This window comes from Lithobates pipiens, unplaced genomic scaffold (genome assembly GCF_037356315.1).
Source record: "Lithobates pipiens isolate NorthernLeopardFrog02 unplaced genomic scaffold, aLitPip1_a1.2 Scaffold_23, whole genome shotgun sequence".
Lineage (NCBI taxonomy): Eukaryota > Metazoa > Chordata > Amphibia > Anura > Ranidae > Lithobates > Lithobates pipiens.
The window spans coordinates 258,494,573-258,518,306 of record NW_027507785.1 but is presented as its reverse complement, the minus strand read 5'-3'; the positions used below and the strand labels follow the sequence as shown (position 1 = coordinate 258,518,306).

The following is a 23,734-nucleotide window of genomic DNA, read 5'->3' as shown; positions in this document are numbered from 1 at the left end:
TTTGCCTTGGCTTCTGTCAGACTGGCTGCTGTACACACGGGCTGAATGTCGGCCGTGTGTATGGGCCTTAAGGGAGTAAAATTACAAAACCCCAAAAAGTACAAAAAGAAAAAGGGCAAAACCCCCAAAAGTATGTATCATATGCTTATAAATGACATCTGAACACATTTAGTGGCATTTTTATAAAATATGGCATTCACTGAACATTCACTGGTGGTGAATGTCAATGTCATATTCACTCTGTTAAAAATATATCCTTTAGTATATGTGCTGTTACTCCAATAATGACAAAACTCTGCAAAATATCACTTGCCAAAGACAGCTTGCTCTCCGGACCTGCAAGGAAGCAACAAGTGGAGTAATGAATTTATCAATAGGTCAGGAATTCTAGAGCGCCTAGACATGGGCAGTGCATCTGAAATTGGGGCAAATTTTAATTTTTCAGAAACGCAGAAGTATTTGAATTTATTAATTACAATAGCACCGAATTGAAACGAATCCAAAATAACGAAAAAAAACAAAAACATTTGGATAAAATTTGAATTTCAAATCAACTTGAATAGTTGTCTAATAGTTTTCAAATAGCTTTCGAATTTGAATAGTTTCAAATTTGAATGTGAATAGTTTCAAATGTTTTTGAATTCAAATAGTTTTCCAGTTTCCAAAGAGAATAAAATAGAATGGAAAATAAAGGAATAGAATAGAAAAAAGAATTGAATAGAATAGAAAAGAATATAACAAAAATAAAATAATTGAATAGAATAGAGTAAAACAGAACAAAATAGAAAATAAAAAAACACAGAATAAAATAGAATAGAATAAAAAAATAATAAAATAGGAATAATATAACCATCTTTTCAATTTCAAATAGAATACATTTGAATTCAAATACATAAGAAAAAAAAAGAATAGAAAATAAAGAATTACATAGCTATATTATAGGTGAGGTTGAAAAAAAGTCCATCAAGTCCAATCTATGTGTGTGATTGATTATAAGTCAGTATTACCTTGTATATCCCTGTATGTTTTGGTTGTTCTGGTGCTTATCTAATAGTTTTTTTAAATTACACATCCTGAGCCTATCATCTACTAGGACCCCCAGGTCCTTTTCCATCCTAGATTACCTCAGAGGTTCTCTCCCCGGTGTATAGATTGCATTCATATTTTTGCCACCCAAATGCATTATTTTACATTTTTCTACATTAAACCTCATTTGCCATGTAGTTGCCCACCCCATTCATTTGTTCAGATCTTCTTGCAAGGTTTCCACATCCCACAGAGAAGTTATTGCCCTGCTTAGCTTAGTATTGTCCGCAAATACCGAGATTGAACAGTTTACCCCATCCTCCAGGTCGTTTATAAATAATTTAAATAGGATTGGTCCCAGCACAGAACCCTGTGGGACCCCACTACCCACACCTGACCATTTTGAGTATTCCCCATTTATCACCACCCCCTGAACTCACCCTAAAGAATAGAATAGAAAAGAATAGAATAGAATAAACAAATAAAAAAAAAAATAGAATTAAAAAATAATAGAAAAGAATAAAAAGAATATAACCATTTCTCAAAAGATTTCTCAGAAGATGGTTATATTCTTTCTATTTTATTCTCTTCTTTTTTATCCTAGTCTATTCATTTCTATTCTATTCTGTTCTTTTATTTTCTATTCTTTTTTGTTCTGTTTTACTCTATTATATTATATTATTTTATTTTCTGTTATATTATTTTCTATTCTATTATATTTTTTTCTGTTCTATTCCTTTATTTTCTATTCTATCTTATTCTCTTTGGAAATTAAAAAACTATTTGAATTTGATAACCTTTTGCATTCTAAAAGTTTTCGAATGCGAAAACTATTCAAATCGATATGACTCTGAATTCTGAAAATTCTAATCGATTTGAATATGGATAAATAAAACAAATTTCTGAAAATGAAATAAAAGTATCAAACAAATTGAACTAAATTAATTTATGTAAATAACCAATCGAAACAAAACACGATTTCTGGTAAGATTTGTTTCTACTACAGTAAAAGCTAATCCTTTATTTACTAAAGGAATTAAGATTATTCACTTAGCTTAGTGAATAAGGTGAAGTTGTTTTTACTTTACCCACGTGCCAACCGCCCGCTGCCAAAATGGCTACCCTGCGCGAATCGCCGTAGCTGTACGGCGGGCGCTTTAAGGGATATAGAGGCGCGTGCACCCGCCGCGACACTGAAGAGCCGATGCTTGTACCCGGTGGCAACGATGTCCAATGTGCATCCGTGATCGCTCATGAAAGAGCAGGAACGTGGATCTGTGTGTGTAAACGCACAAATCCACATACTGTCAGGGGCGAGGAGACAGAGCTTGTGTTCCTAGTATATAGGAACACCAATTGTTCTCCTCCCCAGTCAGTCCCATCCCCCCACAGAACACACAGTGAGGGAACACATTTAACCCCTTGATCACCCCTAGTGTTAACCCTTTCCTTGCCACTGCCATTTATACAGTAATCAGTGGCCATTGATATAAATATCAATGGTTTAAAAAAAAAAAAAAAAAGTTAAGTGTCCGATTTGTCCACCACAATGTCCACCAATCAAAATCGCAGATTTTAAAATAAATAAAAATAAATATAATAAAATCCATAAATCAATAACCTATATTGTGGGCGCTATAACTTTTGCGCAAACCAATCAATATATGCTTATTGCGATTTTTTTTTACTAAAAATATGTAGAAGAATACATATCGGCCTAAACTGAGGAAAAAATGTGTTGTTTTTTTTTCAAAATTGTGGCTCTTTTTTTGTTAATAGCGCAAAAAATTAAAAACGCAGAGGTAATCAAATACCACCAAAAGAAAATTGGTGGTAAAAAAAACAACATCAATTTTGTTTGAGTACAACATCGCACAATCACTCAATTGTCAGTTAGTGCAGTGTCGCAAAAAATGGCCTGGTCAGGAAGGGGGTAAATTCTTTTGGGGCTGAAGTGGTTAATCATCCAATCACATGCAGGCAAAAATGTTGTTTGTTTATTTCCATTGCACATGATTGGGCATGTAAGGCTGTAATAAAGAAATCAATCTATTGCTCCAAGGAATCTCCATTGCTGGCTATTGTATTCAGCAGTCATGCGGCTACCTGAATACCCAAACAGTGACTGCATCTAGCAATGCAAAGACTGCTGGGCTGATAATTTTCTACTTGACTCCGTTGAATTTTACATTTACTTTTTTTTTATCTGGGTTGTACTTGCAAGGCCACATATGGCTTGAATTTTGGAAAATTTGTCAGGAATCATTTGGGGCCAGAAGCACCATTGGGGGGGCCTGAGAAGAGGAGGATTGGGAATGTTTCTGGGCAAAACCACTGCACAGAGCAGGTAAGTATTTTTTGTTATTTTAATCTAAAAAAAAGTAACCTTTACAACCACTTTAACCTCCCTGGCGGTACGATTATTTCGGATTTTAGGTGCTAAAAGCGGTACCATTATTTTGCATGAAAATTTGGCGTTTTATATTGTAGTCCTGCAATTCTTAGAAATAACTCGCTTAAATCTGTCCAAACCAGAGTCTAGCAGATATCCCGGGTATAATAAAGTTTGAAAAATGAAATCATAAATTATAATATAATAAATAATTATAAATAATTGTACCAAATAATAATATAACAATAATAAAAATTATTCAATAGTGTAATCAAATCAAAAACACTGAAATTTGCTCAGTTGCAGAATTGTCACTGTCATTACTTTTCAGTATTTGATGACGGATCTTCCCACAAATCGCTATCCCTCAATTCTACGAGTGATTCTAATTTATTATCGCTGTTTTCTAGCTGGTCTAAAATCATTTTGGATGTAAAGGGACAGTTTTGGTTGCTATGGACAATCTCCAGTTTCCAGGCATAAAGAACAGTTTTTATAATATAAAACTGCATGCAGGACACTGGGCAGACCACTAGGGACAAAGGGGGTGTGAAATATTTACATACAGCAATGTAATCTGTAAGATTACATTATACTGTATGTATACTGTGTGTTTCACTTTTTGAATTTGGCGCCGATCTCCGTCCCCGTGCGTCGCAACGCTCACAGGGAACGGAGATCGGCGATGTGATAGATCGAGCGAGACACGGCTCGCTCGTACAGCGGGGAGACAACGCTGGATCCGAGGGAGAAGGTAAGTAAACCTCCTCCTGGATCCAGCGATGCAGTCCCGAGTCTGGCTCGGGGTTACCGCTTTTGGTATAAAAATTCCACCCCGAGCCAGACTCGGGAATACCGTCAGGGGGGTTAAGCTGAGGCAACATTTAATTTGCTATGTAAACCGTCTCTATTCCATTAGTAAATCCAATATAAAGACAACCTGTCTGAAGAAAGTAAGATAACAAATCTGAGACTGATGAGAAAGAGCCACGTAGCTGACATACTCTTGCAAAGGGGGACAAATCGATGATCGGGGTACAAAGCCAACTGTAATATTATTGTCCCTGGGAAAGAATATTTTTTTCTGTTTTAAAGAGGAGTCCCACCCAAAAATGGAATTTCCGCTTTAAGTGACGGTGACTCCCTGACATGCCACATTTGGCATCTCAAGTTTTGGGGAGGGGGGAGTGGGTACCCTCTTTTTAGAGGCATCCTGCTCTTCCTCCCGGGGCTCCGCGGCACTGGAAGTCACCTCTCCCCCCTCCCTCCCTGCAATCTTCTGGGACAGGTCCCAGAAGATTGCCTGGCCAATCACAGTGTGCAGCGCGGCTCCTGCCCACAGTAGTGATGCTGGCACCGCGCAGAGAAGGGGGGAGGAGCGGGGCTTCGTACGTACGCATCGCTAGACCATGGGGCAGGTGAGTGTCCGATTATTAAAAGTCAGTAGCTACACTTCTTGTAGCTGCTGACTTTAATTTTTTTTTTTTCGATGGAACTCCGCTTTAAGTCTCATTCACATGGCATTTAGACCAGCAGTCTCTGAATGGGATGTGTGTTGATGCAGATTGAGCCACTAGGGGGAGCATGCAGACAGCCCATTGAAGCCTATGAGGACAGAGTACAAGCCTCACTATAATGTTTGTAAAGAAATATACTAATGATCTTTTTTGGTCTTTTGTTTTTTAGGCATCACTCAAACTAGATCAAACCACGTTTACGGCTGTTTGTACAGTGGTAAGATCAAAACATTTTATTTTGTTTACTATGTTAAGCAAAATTTACCAGTGTATTGCTGAGTAAATTAAGATTAATTAATTAGGCAAGTAACAAGAACCATTTATAAAATGTAGTATATTATCTCACTGAAATATGTGTGACTATAACAAAAATTAGCCTTTTATCTATGAGACCATCACAACCCTTTGAAGAAGAAATCAGCCACGCTGCTCATGTAAAACATATATCATTTATTAAACACAACAATATGAGGAAGCACTATGTTTTCTTATATTATATTAAATAAATGGTGTTTTACCTATGCTTTTCTCTGTTTCCTGTATTATATGAAAATGTACATGATTTATTTATGTATAAACTTTAATTAGCCATATATACTAATTAGAAATAATATTCTTCAACAGGGAGGGAAACTTTTAAAATCGAAATGCCTGGAGGAAGCCCTTAGGGTATGTATATATAATATCACCTGTAAATTAGAAATGGCAGACATAATAGATTGTATAATGACACTTAGGCCGCGTACACACGGGCGGATTGTCTGGCCAACTAAGTTCATCAGACAATCCGACAGACAGTCCGTCCAACTTTTGAATGAACGGACTTGACCACACACGATGAACAGACAGTCCGCTGAAAGCTTGCGCGATGACGTGTACAGCACGTACGACGGGACTAGAAATACGACGTCCAATACACTGCAATGCAACCTTCGGCCGTGTAAATCCTTTCTGAGCATGCGCCATACTTAGTCCGTCCAACTTGCCTACACACGAGCGGACTGTCCGCTGAAACCAAGTTTGGACGGACAAAATTACGGAAATTCCGAAAGACTTAGTCCGCCAGACTGTCCGCTGAAAAAGTCCGCTGAAGCCCACACACGAGCGGATTGTCCGCTGAAACACGTTTCAGCGGACTAAGTTGGACGGACAATCCTCTCGTGTGTACGCGGCCTTAGACTTATTGCTTGCTACGGGACCAGAATCTGAACTTTTATACCATTTGGATATTTGTTTAATACTAAACACAGCCTAAGATTTTTACTGAAGAGACTTTTATGCCGCGTACACACGACCAGACTTATGTCCGACAGACTTTCGAAGGAGTTCTGATGGAGTTCTGGCAGAGTTTTGACGGACTTTCCGAATGAGCGGACTTGGCCACACACAATCACACCAAACTCCGACGGATTCGAACGTGATGACGTACGACTCGACTCGAATAAGGAAGTTCATAGCCAGTAGCCAATAGCTGCACTAGCGTCGGTTTTAGTCCGTCGGAATAGCATACACACGAGCGAATTTCTCGGTAGGAACTGGGTCCGGCAGAGTTCTGGCCGAAAAATTTGAAGCATGTTCCATTTCTAAAGTCTGTCAGACTTTTGCGAATCAAAAGTCCGTTGCAGCCCACACACGATCGAATAGTCTGCCGGAATCATTCCGTCAGACTTCGGATGTTGAAAAGTCCGGTCGTGTGTACGGGGCTTTACAGGTTTATCACAGAGGGTAATGAGCATTATAATACATCTTCATGATATTTTAATCAAGATGAATCCCATGCAGATATAACAAACACTTTTTGATCCAGGTATTCAGTCAATACAATTCATAAATATTTTCTTGACAGAGAGAGCTGCAGAATAGTAGAAAGTTAGTGACCAACAGATGAGAAAAGTCAGGTCTGCTAAGGTTGCCTTCATCTCAAAACTTCATGAACACAATGACAAACTTCTTGACAGATGAAAACGTATATAGATTTATCTGGAGCTTAGCTCTAAAGCATGCCATAAAATATTCAGAGAAGTACAGTATATGAATACAGTATATGAAGGTATAAACAGTTTTGCTATTGTTTGTGATTTGTCAATAAATGTTTGTCATGTGGATATGAGTTGTTATGTGAACTGCTGTATTTCATTTCAGACTGATGCTACGGGCGCAGTAAAGGATCTGACAGCACTTTATTGTCAGGTAATATTGAAAACTATCTGAAACTGCAATTTTTTTTATTTACATATTTTTTTTTTAAATCCAAACTCATTCTATCCCATTGTGTTTCCAAATCCCTTGTGTGTCCCTAAAACCCCTACTGCATTTCATATATAAAAAAAAAAGAAAAATTGTAATTCAATAGCTAAGGGAGTTGTTTTCAAACCAGCTCACAACGGCCACAGCATATGTAAAGCCCTGCAACATCAGCTTAGAAATCTTTCCAATGAAATCCTCAGAGAATTAGGGATTCTGGCTGTTAAATGCTAATTCATAAAGTACAGTGCTGCTATAAATAACAAAAAAAAAATCAAATTCAAATATATGCAATAACATACAATTGTCCCATATGCTGTCATTTTTTTTCTGTCTACCAATATTAATAAATATCACTAAAAAATGAGTGTATGCAGAACAAACATTAAAAAAATTATAAAAATACAATAGATCAGTCCGGCTCTGGTGCTCCTCATCAAGTAAAAGTACTCTCATGCTTCAAGTATAAACGTGTATCACCTTCTGTGCTCACACCACGCTCGCCTCTATTTTTGACCCATAAAATCTCATTTGTAGGTCTTATTGTTCATCTGCCCCTTTAACGGGTCTCGACACCACTGGTCTCCTTTCAGAATCCTTCTTTTCCTCTTTCCCTTTAAATAGGTAGCAGCTACAGTATCCACCAGAAAAGGATGTGCCAGACTTGGCTCAAAATAAAGACATAGAGATCATAGTGCCACTGGTGCTTAAAGGCATGTGTTGGTTAGGGTTAGATTTAACATCGATTTGCTTTGTAAATCCAGCAAACAAAATAGAAATCTTATAATTAAGTTTTTTGAATGTTATTAGCACTGTGTTGGATAAAATATTAATTTGCAGTCATTATTTTCTGTTTTATAGTTAAACAAAGATGGTGCAACTGGTGCTGCTGCTAACATAGTAAACATATTGGTAAGAACATTTTGTAATGTAAATGCAAAGTATTGTAAAGAATGGAAACCAATTAACAATCATTTCTTAACTGATGGGAATAAGTTGAAATCTGATTGCTAGGTGTAGATACATTTTGTATATACAGTTTGCTCTACTTGAAATGTCTCTTTTAAGTTTAACAACCTCCTTCCCAGGTCTTTTCTGACACTTTGCTCCTACATGTAAAAATATACTTTTTGTGCTAGAAAATTACTTAGAACCCCCAAGCATTATATATTTTTTTTTAGCAGAGACTATAGAATAAAATGGTGGGTGTTGCAATATTTTATGTCACACAATATTTGTGCAGCGTTTTTTCAAACACATTTTTTTGGGGGGGGGGGAAACAAAACAGTAAAGTTAGCCTAATTTTTTTGTATAATGTGAAAGATGATCTTATGTCAAATAAATAGATACCTAACATGTCACGCTTTAAAATAGCGTCTGCCTATGGAATGGCAGCAGACTACGGTACTTAAAAATCTCCATAGGTGACACTTTAAACGCCTTTACAGGTTACCAATTTAGAGTTGCACAGGAGGTCTGGTGCTAGAATTATTGCTCTCACTTTGATGTTTGCGACAATACCTCTCATGTGTGGTGCAATCACCATTTACATATGCATGTGGGAGTAATGTATGCATTCACATTTGCACATAAGCATGGTGGGATGTTTTTTTAAAATTAATTTTATACAATTTGTTTTTACACTTTTTCTTTTTCATACTAACTTTATTGCTATCAATCCCTTCGGGTCTGGTATGGATTTTAAGGGTACCTCAACACTAAAATGTAAAAAAAAAAATGGCGTGGGGTCCCCCCCAAAATCCATACCAGACCCTTATCCGAACACACCAGGCAGCTTGAGGACAAGGGCCTCATTCCCACAACCCTTACCCGGTGGTTGTGGGGGTCTGCGAGTGGGGGCTTATCGGAATCTGGAAGCTCCCTTTAACAAGGGAGTCCCCAGATCCCGCTCCCCCATGCGAATTTGTATGGGGTACATTGTACCCCTAGCCATTCACCAAAAAAAAGTGTCAAAACGTAAAAAAACACAAAATACAGTTTTTGACAATTGCCTTATTAAAAAAGAAAAAAAAAGGTGTTCCATGATGCCCATCCATCTTCAATCACGCCACCCAACAGACACAAAAAAGAAAAAATAGGAAACAAAAAAAATGAAAAAACTCTGCCTCAATGAGAGGGCTCCCGCCAACTGGTGTCTTTTTCACTGTGACAGCTGTTACATAGGCAAGGGCGGGGCCACCCGATGACTTAAACGGTTACATCACCGGCTTATGGTCAAGAGACAGAAGTCAGCGGACACCTCCCATCGAAGAGAAGCTTTTTTTTCTTCCATTTTTTCGGATAAGTCGGGCAGCGTGATTGAAGATAGGTGGACATCGTGGGACACTTTTTTTTTTTGTTAATAAAGGAGTTGTTAAAAAACTGTCTTTTGTGTTTTTTACATTTTTGACACTTTTTTTGGTGAATGTTTCGGGGTACCCCTACCCATTCACATAGCGAGGTGGGATCTGGGGGCCCCCTTGTTTAAGGGGGCTTTCAGATTCTGATAAGCCCCCCACCCGCAGATCCCCACAACCACCAGGCCAGGGTTGTTGGGATGAGGCCCTTGACCCCCTCCCCATGTTGAGGGCAAGTGACCTTGTAAGGTTCAGGAGGAGGGAGGCACTCGCTCATTCCCCCTTTCCTGGCCTGCCAGGCTTCTTGCTCGGATAAGGGTCTGGTATGGATAGTGAAGGGGGGGACCATTTTTTTTTTAATTGGTGTGAAGTTCCCCTTAAAATATATACCAGACCCAAAGGGCCTGGTAGGGATTTTGAGGGGGATCCCATGCCATTTATTTTCTTAATTCTGTCATAGGGTTCTCTTTAACCACTTCAATACACTGTATTATATACTGTACACTTTACAGCCTTACTGTATATAGTGCAGGGTGTGGACTTAGCCCCCTGAGCCATGATTGGCCAAAGGCACCCTGCCTTTGACCAATTATGGCTCTCACAGCAGAGCGTGCTGTGATTGGCCAAAGCATGCAGGTCAAGTGCATGCTTTGGCCAATCATCAGATGTCAATTCACTGTAAACTCGCAGTACATTATGGGGCATTCTGCGACGCTCAAATTTGCCACGAACGCCCCATATGTTTGGTTCAGTTTAGAACAAACAGACACCCGTCTGTTCGATTCGAGCATCGGGCTCATCCCTAGTCATGAGATTGAATTGTGACTGTTTACCAGATAGGGTCCAGAGACCATATATTATAGCAACATGTATACTTTTCTGCAAGTTGCTATAATATTTTTTTTTTATATATTTTACTGTTTTTCTGTTTTACCATACTTCCTTTGGACTGTGTCACATTTGAGCTTAATTTATATTTATAATATGATACAAAATACATGTATGAAACCCCTTTTTACCTATTTTAAAACAGAAACGCCTTCCATGTGTCTTGAGTGATTTTGGACTGACAGATTGGGAATCTCTGGTAAGAGTGTTCTCCAAAATGTATTTAAATTAATGTTCATTCTTACAATTTAATTATTGAAACCTCTCCAGCAGGTTCTGTTGGAATTAAACTATAGATTAAAAAATCATAAGCATATAAGCAATGAACATTTTCTCTGGCTTTATAGGAACTGCACTAACAAAATTCAGCTTAAAGTGACAAAGTATTTAATGACGCAACTTTTTTTTTGTTTTGTCAGGATTTTATTGCTGTGTGTACCCCCATCAGGGATATCCCCCTTTCTCTATTTGCCCTTTTTATCATTATCATCGAAAGCGAAAGTAAAAGAAATCTTAAAATTTTGGCTTGACATCAGAACAGAAAAATATGGGTACTCTTCCAATGAGGACACTAGTTCTGCTGACATTCTGGGATTCCTTCACTTTGGAGGGATTTCTGCTCACTTCCTGTTCTGGCTATGGGACAGGAATTGAAGGGAAATCCCCCAAATGGGACACATATGGCAAAAAACTGGCAGGGTTTATAATCCTCACTCAGTCTATCCAAAATGCAAAAAAATGTTGCCTTTAGTTCTACTTTAAGAAAAAGCTGCTTAAAGAGATCTGTGCTTGCAAAGAAGAAAACAAAATACTTACCTATCCTGCTTCCCGTGAACACTGTATCCTGTACTGCACCCCTTGACAAGTATACATTGATCATTAGTACCCTTTGTGTATAAATGTTTACAAACAATAACTTGTGTTTTTAGAAAAAACAAGGTAAGGTCTGTTTTATATCTGACTTGATTTGCTAAATATTGCACTGTTGAAGTGGAGTTCTGGTGAAAAAAAAATAATTAAAAGTCAGCAGCTACAAAAAGTGTAGCTGCTGACTTTTAATAATCGGAAACTCACCTGTCCCATGGTCCAGAGATGCAAGCGCAAGAAGACCCTCTGTGATGTGTCCCAGATGATTGCAGGAAGGGAGGGGGGAGAGGTGAACTTCCTTCCAGTGCTGCGGAGCCCCCGGAGAAAGTGTGAGTTGGATGCCTCTAAAAAGACGGTATCCGCCCTCCCCCCCAAAAAAATGTGGCATGTCAGGGAGTCACCTGCACTTAAAGTGGAAGTTCCATTTTTGGGTGGAACTCCGCTTTATTAATGGATTATTTTTTCCAATCGGGTGCATCTCCTTAAAAATGCTTGAAGTACATATTGGAGTACATATGGAACTGGTTCATAAGCTGTGCCCTAAACTGAGGAAATTATATCTTTTTAAATTATTCTAAGAGCCAGAATGAGATTTATACTTCCTGCCACCCTAAGCCAACTACCTTGTGCCCACTTACTGCAAATGACTGATTAACCTTAGTATTATGCCAACAAGACCTGACCTCATAGCCATACAAGTCATACTGAGGGTAGGAGTGGAGAAGATGAACAAGACAGATCCTCAGACAGTACACCTAACACTGATGATTAGAGGATAAGGCAAATTCTCACCCTGCTCTGCTAGCAGTTCAGTTTTAGGTGTACAGACCCAATGTGGATGAATTGTAAGCACACAGTATGAAATGTGGCACTAAAATTCCCAAAAATTCCCATGGCTTGTTCTGACATGATCTAACTTGCACTCACCTGGGTTTTAGACCAGTTCACTCAGAGTAGTAGAAGAAATAATACCATATATACTCGAGTATAAGCCAAGTTTTTCAGCACATTTTTTATGCTGAAACCCATCCCCCAGCGTATACTCGAGTGAGGGTCCCACCTAGGAAAAAAAAAGTCCTGAATATGGAGCCGAAAAAGGGACTGGCCCGTCCCGCTGGGTGCCACACATGTATCATCCAGACCTGCCCCTGTCAGTTTCCTCTCCCTCCTGCTCCTCTCACAAGTGTCATGTGCAGCCTCTGCAGTGCCTGGTAGTGTGATGTCATGCTGTGTGTCAGAGATCTGAATTGCCATGCAGCCACTGATGTCCTGCCTCCTAGACAGCCTCTTGTGATGGACGGCACACTGATCCAATGCTAAGAATCCTTGTGCCATGTGTCATAGGAGGCGGGACATCCTTACATCAGTAGCACGGCAATTCAGATCCAGCTCTAACACACACAGCATGACATCACACCTACCAGGCACTGGCAGGCTGTACCTCATGGGCACTGGTAAGCTGTACCTGATGGGGACTGGTAGACTGTACATGATAGGCACTGGCAGGCTGTACCTCATGAACACTGGCAGGTTGTACATGATGGGCACTGGTAGGCTATACATGATGGGAACTGGTAGGCTGTACATGATGGGCACTGGTAGGCTGTACATGATGGCCACTGGTAGACTGTGCATGATGGCCACTGGCAGGCTGCATGTCATGGGCACTGGTAGAATGTATATTATGAGCCACCCTAGGCTTATACTCGAGTCAATAAATTTTCCCAGTTTTTTGTGGTAAAAGTAGGTGCCCCAGCTTATATTCGGGTCAGCCTATACGTGAATATATACGGTACTTGTGTGCATTGCGCTGTTGGCAGAAAATGAGTTGCAGGAATCTGGAGCAGTGGATTAAAGAGGGATTCCACCAAAAAAAAAAAAATTAAAAGCCAGCAGCTATAAATACTACAGCTGCTGACTTTTAATAAATGGACACTCACCTGTCCCGGGTTCCAGCGATGCCGGCAGCCGAGGCCGATCGATCGTTCGGCCCTCGGCTGCTGCTGCCACCATTCTAGGTGAGGGAATCAGGAAGTGAAGCGAATCGGCTTCACTTCCCGGTTCCCTACTGCGCATGCGCGAGTTGCGCCGCGCAATAGGAAATCTCTGCGCTGTCACTGGGTCCCGTGTGTGTCCCAGCAGACAGCGCGGCAGGGCAGGAAATGGCGTAGACTCCCACGGGAGTCTATGCCCGGAAGTGGGTGTAAATACCTGTCTTTGACAGGTATCTCCACCCCCCTCCCCCCTGAAAGGTGTCAATTGTGACACCGGAGGGGGGGAGGGTTCCGATCAGCGGAGGTTCCACTTTAGGGTGGAATCCCGCTTTAACATCAAATTTTGCATGGAAATTGGCAAAAGTGCAAATAAAAATTTAGCTTTGTTACAACAAGCTTATGGTGATAATTCCATGAAAAAAAACTATTGTTTTTGAATGGCATGGGCAGTTTAAGGAGGAAAATTTAGCAAATTGCTTATGGCAAGAAAGCTTTGAAAAAGACTTAACTGCTCCCTCCAGCAGATTGTTAAAATTACAGTTTTCGGATGTCTCTGTAAATTACATAACTGTCTTTTTCATTCCCCCTTGGTACTTTTCAGTAGAGTAAATGGAAATATCTTTACCTTCATTAGTCATTCTTTAACAACCTTTTTCCTACTGTCACAACAAGAATTAGTAAAAGCTCCAAGACAGAGCACCACTGCACTAACAATGCCAAAGTTAATGCCGTAAATAATTCTCCAAAAAATCATAGCAATTATAATTAAATATTAAAATTTTTTTTTAAATATACAGCAAAGATGTAAAGCTGTAAACATGTTAAAATATTATACTTTGTATTAACCTCTAAAACAGTTTTAGGATTTCACTAATTTATTTGTTTTATTTAAGGAACTATCCCTGGGAGCACTCAGTCAGGAACATCTTCAGGGACTGGTTGGAGAGCTACTCCTTCTTACTGGGGTAAAATGTTTTGTTGGTTTGTGATTTATACTGTATATTCATTCCTCATTCTGCTGTATACAGCTAATTACATTGGGTGAACTGTATAGTGGGATTGAGAAAAGCAGCCAGGAATCGAAGAACACTTTTTAAGTTATATTTTCCTGAATAAAAATTTCACCTTCCTGAATAAAAATTAAACTACTTTACAGCTAAAGGAAAAAGAAACTTGTAACCTCTTTATTATGTTGTTTACAGCTGCAAAAATGTAACAGTATAAATACAATATTTCTCTTATTAAATAGCTTTACCACAGTGTGTTTGATATTGTTTGTTTGATATTTATTTGATATTTATTTTATCTTGTTTGATATTTATTATAGAAAGTCCCAGTGGTTAGCAGTGCATTATGTCTCCTGGTAAGTTTGGAATGCATTCCTTTGTAAATACGGGTTTTCAATATGCTGTCTTTCAAATAGTATTTCCAGTATTTTGAGATTCTTTTGGGTTTGGCTATATCATATACATATACAAAGTATAATCATTTCTTTAAGTGCAAATTATCTACAGCAACAGTAAGTAGTGATCAAAGATAAAGTTCACTCTAACAATAACAATTGCGTTATAAGTGAGGGTGAAAAATGTATTTTGTTCAACCTTTATGTTAACTATTACATTCCACTACACCTACACAGAACTACTCTGGTCTAAACCAAATCTTCTCCATAACTCTGTAGAAATCTCTAAATCTAATCTGTCAATAATTCTAATTTCTAAAGATACACTAGCTACTAATACACAAATATGCTGATCTCCTAAATCAGACCCCTCACAAGGGTTTATTGTCTGTGTCTGCCCTGCTTAAGGCTGCATTCACACTACAGCATTTTGAATTGCGGGCGCATTTGCCACGAATCTGCCTGCGATTTAAAAGGGCCGATTTGTGGATGACAAATTGTGGGACTCGCATTTGAGTTGCCATTCATTTGAATGACACCTCAAATCGTGGTGCGACTCTGCAAATTTTGTCATTCACACATCAGCACTTTCAAATCCCAGGCAGATTCATGGCAAATCTGCCCGTCATTCAAAACTTTTTAGTGTGAATGCAGCCTTAGGGTCATGAAAAGAATACTGTCATGAAAATGACTTATATTGAAACCAGCAAAGTGTTAAAGCCTAACCCCAGCTTTCTCTCACTTTAAAATAATTAGTTTGGATCAAGCAGGCCTAAGCAAACCATTATCTTAACTAACAGATCCACACACTGTCAGCGCTGTATAAACTGTATGAAGCATCAGTTATATACAGTATACAGCGCTGTGTTCCAGCAGCAGTGCTAGGACTTCCTATCCCACTCCCGGAACAAAATTGAGTTTGGATGAGTGCTGCTCAGCTATTCACATGAAACTTTGTATTTTCTGAATGAATAGAAGGCTTCCTCTGATTGCCAGTGGTGGAGAGGCAGGCTGATGATGTCATGATCTTCACCCCAACCAATCTCAGGGAGCTTTGTACTCAGAAAATACAAAGCAATGCTCAGCTAAATTCAATTTTGTTCCAGGAGCCTGATGGAAAGTCCCTTTTGCACTGCCTGAACACAACGCTATATACTATATGAATCTGATGCCACATACAGTTTATACAGGACTTCCAGCTGGTCCATCTCTTAGTGAAGGTGATAGTTTGTTTGGACCATCCTGATTTAAAGTGACAGAAGGCTAACATTTGGCTTTATTATACATAACGACAGCATTCAATATATAAATTCAGATTCATTTTACATTCATGTTTAACCCCTTTACTGCCAACAACATGTGGCATATGTTGGTATCAGCAGGGGGTTTTGTATACACACACACACACACACACACACACACATACACACATCAAATCTTTTATATTTTACCAGAAGATTGGGTAATATATTGCATTTGTGTGAACTAAAATAAAAGAGAGAGAGAGAGAGCAGTGCTGGATCAAGATAGAATTCAGGTATTTCATGGGACTGGGGGGACATGATCATGAAATGCTTTTTACCTTAATGCAGAGAATACTTAACTGTAGTGTACAACTTTATATATGTATTTTTACGGAAAATTTGCATTTGATAAACCTTTGTGCTAATGTTGTGTGACATAAAAAATTGGAGCTACCACTATTTTGTTCTCCAGATTCTCTGTTTATAGAAAATTCTTTGGGGGTTTTAACTAATCTTAAGGCCTAAAATTTTTTAAATGTGTGCAAAAAAGTGCAAAAACAGCTCTGGCCCTGGATTAAATGAAACAAACCTGATGCCTATCAAATACAAACTTTATCAGCTCCTACAGAATTGGTTCAGAGTTGGATCAAATCCCTGGGCCAAAATATTACTGCCGTTAGTTTTGACTTTTGTAGTTGCAAGAATATCATTTATTCTTTTTTTAAATTCAATTTTCATGTCATTATTATTCATACAGTAAAGCATTACACAGCTTACACCCTTACTGTAAAGAAATTCTTTATAAACGAATGATAAAATCTCCTTTCCTCCATACACAACGGATGTCCCCTTGTACATTGTAAAGTCCTTATAATAAAAAAGGAATTCACCAATGTGTTTTTTTTCACTTTTGACATATATAAATGTTTTACTTAAATTACTCCCAACATTTTTTTCAAGCCAAGGATACTCAAGTGTCCAATATTTAGGGGGAATGCTTCAGCAGTCCCACTATTGTTATTCGTTTTTTATATTTATTAATCATCATCATCATCTTTTTAATTTTGGCTCTGCGTAACATCTGCATACTTTCAGCTATTAAAGCCATTCAACTTTTAAAATGTTCAGCTCTTTCAGCTGATGTGTGCACTTCTTCAACTTTTTTCCTACTATTTATACTTTTTAAAATATTAAGCTTTTTAACACTTTTTTTTAACATTTAAGTCAATGAGAGCATGCTCTTAATCCTTAAAATCTTCCGCTGCCAAAAGTTTCAGCTCCTTTATACTTTCACCTACAGACGCCAAACAAACTTTAAATGTTCACAACATATTCGGCTATCTGGCTATATCTTTTCAATTTGATATCTTTTACAGTTTTTGTGAAAAAGCTGTTTAAGTTTAGTGATCATTTCAGAAAATATCATTAAATTTAGGGCATCCAGACTTTTGTTGTCTATTTTGTTTCCATGGTTACCAACACTTCTTATACACAGTGATGGGCAGTGGAGGAGAGCACAGACGCACCATGACCTGATTTATAATAGAGGAATATGATGGGCAGTTTTGATGGGGGCAATATGATAGGGCAGTTTTGATGCTATTCAGCATTCCCACGCATTTTCTCCAGGAAATGCATTTTCTAGTCTAGTTCACGGTACAATTTTCCATATCTTTTAGAGCTTTTTTATCCGGGCGGCAGTAAAAATAGAATGTTAAGCTGCGGTTTAACCACTCCCCTGGCCTCCCACCTAAATAATAACATTGTAGCCAAATAGGGGGTGTACACATGCTGTGGCTGTGGCCATTTTAACTCAGCTTACAGTTGACATCGCCTGTGAACTGTACTGTTGAGGTCAATGTGAGCCCTCTGCAATCGTGGGCCCAATGCTTTACTTATGATTGCTGTGCAGTTTTTAATACAACTACCCTCCTTTGATATAAAAAAACAGACATTCGGGAGGTAGCAGGATTGCCTGCCAGTCACTGCTATACCACCCTTGGAAAAGTGATCCACTGCAAATCGCTTTTCAGAGGGCAGTATGCACTGCCACCAGTGCAAAACCTTTATGTGTTTTGTTGCCTGCCTCTGTATTCAGTTTCTTGTCTTTATTAAACAATAGTACCTAAAATGTGATCATAAAGCATAACTACTGCCTTAATCAATAAAGGGCAATGCAATTCCCTTGGTTTATGTGCTTAATGCTATAATAACATTAATTTGCTATTTAACTGACCATGCTATCATTCTGCCAAAATCTTTCAGTAACATCTAGTATTCTGAATTAAAGTGCTATTAAACGCAAAAGAAAACATATATTGTATTGCAGCTTACCAATTCCCAAATGTAATGGTTGCATTCGTTTTTTTTTTTAGAATTTCTTTCCTTTATTTTCATCAGGTGATCTTGCTAGTAAATCTGTTAATTTTCAACATAACAAGCTATCCTACAGATGTAGCAGTTAGAGGATTGAAACAACCCATATAACACTGACAGGGGTGCATGCAATGATCACATTTTTATTTATGTAGAACCTTTATCCCAAAGGGAAAAAAACTGTTTGCTTAAACTATGTATATTTTAACAGCCCATATTTTGCAAGCCGGACATGAAGAAATATGGTTTTCTATCAACAGTTAATGTTTATATATATATATTTTTTTTTTCTTCCCAAGATCGAACCTCCACCAATCCCTATAGGAATTTAGGCTGGAAACTACGTACTGAATTAATTACCATGTGGTAGGTTTATTATTATATATATTATTTAATACATCTACCAGGATTTTACTGCAAGGAAATAAGAGAAATGGACTTAATAATTAAATCAGACATTTCATCTTACGGGAACCTGTGAGGTCAGAAATATGAGGACTGCTAATGCTGACTTGGTATTTAAAGCGGGACTGCACTGCGGAAAAAAAATATTAAAAGCCAGCAGCTACAAATACTGCAGCTGCTGACTTTTAATAAATGGACACTTACCTGTCCAAGGGTCCAGCGATGCCGGCAGCCGAGGCCGATCGATCGCTCGGCTCTCAGCTGCTGCCGCCACCATTCTAGGTGAGGGAATCAGGAAGTAAAGCGAAGCGGCTTCACTTCCCGGTTCCCTACTGCGCATGCGCGAGTCGTGTAGTGCAATAGGAATTGTCCGCGCTGTCTCTGGGACCCGTGTGTTTCCCAGCAGACAGCGCGCAGGGACAGGAAGAGGCATAGACTCCTGTGGGTACATGTCTTTGACAGGTATCTGCACCCCCCTCCCCCCTGAAAGGTGCCAGTTGTGACACCGGGGGGGGGGGGGGGGGGGGTTCTGATCAGCGGAAGTTCCTATCATCATCTAATTGTTCCCCTCAAACCCTAATAAAATAATATACTTAAAGACAAACTGTCACAATATCCATTCAGGGCAAAGTGACATTTGCTATGCAAAGGGACTTCCCCAACACACTGATACTCACCTTGCCTCCCTCTCCACTTCTTCCTCTATCACAGCTGGCTCCGCAATCCTCCATGTCTGACACTAGGGGGAGCAGTGACATCACTCCTCTGTAATGATTCATTGCTAGACCCAAGCACTGTAACTGTAGAACAGGGATATGCAATTAGCGGACCTCCAGCTGTTGCAGAACTACAATTCCCACGTGGCATAGCAAGATTCTGACAACCACAAGCATGACACCCAGAGGCAGAGGCATGATGAAACTTGTAGTTATGCAACAGCTGGAGGTCCGCTAATTGTATATGCCTGCTGTAGAAGGTCACATCCCTCATACCCATAAGCACAGGAGATTTTCACTGGCTGATAGCAGCTTAAGTGGTTGAGGGTAGGTGGAGTGATGAAGGTAAGTAACAATGCATCAGAGAGGTCATCTATCTCTTTACCCTGAATAAATATTTGCCAGCATCCAGACTTTTTATTGCAGAGACATACTGGGGGGAGATTTACTAAACTGGGACACACATAATCTGGTGCAGCTGTGCATAGTAATCAGCTTCTAATTTAAGCATGTTCATTTAAAGGGTAGCTCCACTTTTTGGGGGAAAAAACAGATAAAAAAAATAATATAGCATATATAGTTGTGACACAAGTCATGTTGTAATTGAATGTTATTAAAACTGACCTTTCCCTTTCAATCTACAGCACTGAAATTTTCTGTAAAATGCAATATGGCTACCTGGAGGTGTTCTGTGCACAGATGGTGTACAGAACGCCCCCAAGAAATGTAATTTCCTGATTGTGTGATTGGCTCACTGACTTTACCAGACATCTGTTCTAAGACACAAGTTAGATTATGAGCATTCCCTGCAACAGATAGGTAATTTTCTGTGTGAAACTCTCAAAGGGAAATTGTGTTAAAGGGATGTAGACCCTGCAGCCTTCCTCATTAGAGTTCTGCAGGTGCAGCAGCTGATTGACATTTACAAAACTGCTTCCATACAGATTTCATACAGACACAAACAAATAGCAATTTACTCAGAACAACAAAAGGTAGGAATCTGCAACAAAGTTTGTTAAAATCCCTGCAATATACATAGATCACCCAGAGGGAAATGTTTTTTTTTTCCTCAACAAAAGGGGAGTTACTCTTTAAGCTTTGACAATAAAACTTAGAAGCTGATTGGTTGCTATGCACAGCTGCACCAGATTCTGTGTACAGCAATTTTAGTAAATTTCCCCCACTATGTCTCTTCTTCTATAAAACATTCCTGCCTGCTCACAAACTTCCTTTGAATGTACAGCTCAGTGTACTTCCTCAGCATTCCTCAGTGCTGAAAATAATTCATGCCTGTGCATGTGTGTGGGAATTACATCATCCTGGCCCAGCCAATCACGTGATTGAAGATGGCAAACATTGTAGAAGACCAGGTGAGGATGTCATTGCTGGTGAGGGAGTTCCTGGACAACATTGGAGCAGAGGTAAGTATTGGAGACATAAGTTCCCTTTAACAAAGATTCCAATATCAGAACATGATAAGGTTTGAAACTTTATTTTAATGAATGCTTACTCTCAGATTCCATCAATAAATGTGAAATGATACCTGTATTTATGCAGTTAGCAATGCAGTAACTTTGTACAAACAACTTTTTAAAGTGATACCTTTAGGTGCATGACTTAGATGTCTGAGTTTGTATTAATGATCTAAACTGTTGATTTCTGGTATTTCTCCTGGCCAACTGAGTTCCAGTCTAGCACTAGTTCTCTCCACCCAGTACTCTCATGCATAGTATACCACCATGGGCTGTCCTGAGCTGGTTGTTTTATAGCTAAAAGCTGATATCATCTTTTTGAACTCATTGCTGTAAAAAAATCAACTATTCATGCAAAAATAGTTGTTCCTCTTGCATTGCATGCTGTATTAGAGCCCGTTGCTGACACTTTTCATAAGATCTTAGTGTATTTGAAGCAGCACTGATTGGCAAAAAGGGTTCTTTATATCTAAAAACGATGGAGTTGATTTACTAAAACCGGAGAGTGCAAAATCTGGTGCAGCACTAGAAACCAATCAGCTTAAATTTTTTCAAAGCTTAATTGAACAAGCTGAAGTTAGAAGCTGATTGGCTACCACGCACAGTTTCACCAGATTCTGTACACTCCAGTTTTATTAAATCAACCCCCATGTGACTGTTTTATATTCAGGTTCTGACATTGTCTTTAAAACACTTTGTAGTAGAATTTGCACTCATTGTTCTGCTAGAGTTTGTGAGATCAGTGCTAGTTACTATGCTGCCCAAAAATATATTTTTGACATTACCACTTCAGAGGTTAAGCCAATGTTCACGCTACTTACAATCCAAACGACCAAAAATGGTGAGGGAGGTAGTAGGAGCAGTATTGATGAGCAGACTGCACATGCAGCACATAGTAGCTCTTTCTTCTTATTTCCAGACATTGAATAGTCTCATACTTCCACAATAGTCATCTTTGTTCAGCACATCACATATTCGTGCTTACAGTTGCAGGGAAGCCACCAGACTATGACATTGTGACATCAAGCCAGGGCAGCTTCCAAAAGAAGAGTCATTTGAAACCAGAAAGCAAAAAAAAGATTAATTCCTCTAGGTGATGCCAGTATCACAGGACTTGGGGTTGTGCTGGATTTGGGTGAGAGCATTGCACCTGGTCAAACAGGTTGACCTACTCAGTGTAAATCAGATTTGGTTTCTAAGCAGGGTGGCACAAAATATGAGACAATTACTAATGCCTTGGAAATGCCTCATGGTATTGAGGAGGAAGAGGGGACATCTGGGGGTAAAAGGAAGAGAAACACGTACAGTGATGTATATGATAAAAGAAAGGAAAGGGGAGGCCAAAAGGCCTGGTAATTTCATAGGATAGAGAAAGTGACACAAATCTGATGAGTGAGTGGTGGCCAGAATAGGAGAACCACAGCAGGGGATGAGTAGAGCAGAGATGGAGTAGGGTAATAAATACTCATGATTTTCTTCTTGGATCCCATCAGTGATGCCATTGACCATAAAGATTTTCAGTTTCGTGTCTTTTATAAGCTCCGGTACACAACACTTTAGACACCATCACACTTGTGGTCACCAACACCACATTCTACAACAAAATGCATAGACTTCATTGCCTCCATAGACAATGACTCCGTCACTTACTAGGTCTGTAGGCTGGAGAACCGTGCTAAATTGTCAGTTCAGTACTTTGATGTACAGCCTCCACTGTCTTTTCTGACAAGGTATTTATTTTTTTGGGAGATTGATGATGAAGAGGGTTTTGGATTCAATATTCATGAATTTCCAGAGGAGCAAATATTTCAATAATATCTCATATGAATAGATGCAGTGTTATAAGACTAAGAGGTTCTTTCTCATACATATTACTGTATATTGTTAACAAGACATACACTTTTAAATGTATTGAATTTAATCCAATTACTGATCAAAACACTTCCCAGAGTCATATCTCCAACTCTGTATATTCTTCTTGTCATGTTTTTATGTGCATATAAGAGATACACATAAAGTATTCTTAATGCTGCACTACTGAATGCATTATATTTATTTGTTTATTGATATGGCTAATTTAAATTTATTTTTTAGGTGCATTTTGAACTTCAAACGTAACAAATAGGACAGCATGAATGAAAAATCCAAAAAAAAAAAAAAAATTAAATCAATAATTTTTTTCTGAATTTCTTACATTTCCATGTGCCACAAAACTCTTAACTCTATCTTTATTCTCTAATCAATAAACTTTATTCAATGAATTGTGTACAGTTGTGTTATTTTTACCAAGACTATATAGAATATGGTGTATAAAGTTTTGGAAGGATAACTTCTGGCGCTTTCGGTATAAGTTATTGTACGATAATTTGGTGTCATTTAAATGACCTTGATTTTAAATAAAAAAAATTAAAATCTTGCCTAACGTCTCTCTCAGCATTTACCCTTAGGCTGCATTCACACTACAGTGTTTTGAATCGCAGACAGATTTGCCAATTTGACAGCACTGATGTGTGAATGCCAAATTACGGTTTGCGGATTCGAGATGCCATTTGAGATTCCATTCATTTGAATTACTCCTCAAATCAAGGGGTGGGTCTGCCACAATTGTTGCACAATAATTTGTGCTGCAATTGCGGCAACTCACAACGAACGGCATCTCGAATGCGCATCTCGTGATTTGTTATTCACACATTGGCGCTGTCAAATCATGGGAAGGTTCACGGCAAATCTGCCCACAATTAAAAGCACTGTAGTGTGAATGCATCCTTCCTTAGCAGTCATCAATAAATAAGTTAGCAGTATATAAATCTGTTATGTAAGGAGATTTCAAATAC

General features: G+C 38.7%; 1 protein-coding gene across 1 annotated transcript in view; it reads left to right on the top strand.

The window, feature by feature from the left end:
• LOC143928284 (ranaspumin-like) overlaps window positions 1–23,097 on the top strand; it is a 38,622-nt gene extending 15,525 nt beyond the window's left edge. The window contains exons 7-15 of the mRNA XM_077453075.1: window positions 5,105–5,152; window positions 5,560–5,604; window positions 7,078–7,125; window positions 8,041–8,091; window positions 10,570–10,623; window positions 14,179–14,250; window positions 14,613–14,648; window positions 18,607–18,673; window positions 22,995–23,097. Coding sequence (XP_077309201.1) covers window positions 5,105–5,152; window positions 5,560–5,604; window positions 7,078–7,125; window positions 8,041–8,091; window positions 10,570–10,623; window positions 14,179–14,250; window positions 14,613–14,648; window positions 18,607–18,639 — 387 coding nt within the window. The 3' untranslated portion in view covers window positions 18,640–18,673; window positions 22,995–23,097. The remainder of the gene's footprint in view (window positions 1–5,104; window positions 5,153–5,559; window positions 5,605–7,077; window positions 7,126–8,040; window positions 8,092–10,569; window positions 10,624–14,178; window positions 14,251–14,612; window positions 14,649–18,606; window positions 18,674–22,994) is intronic.
• Window positions 23,098–23,734: the final 637 nt, after the last annotated feature.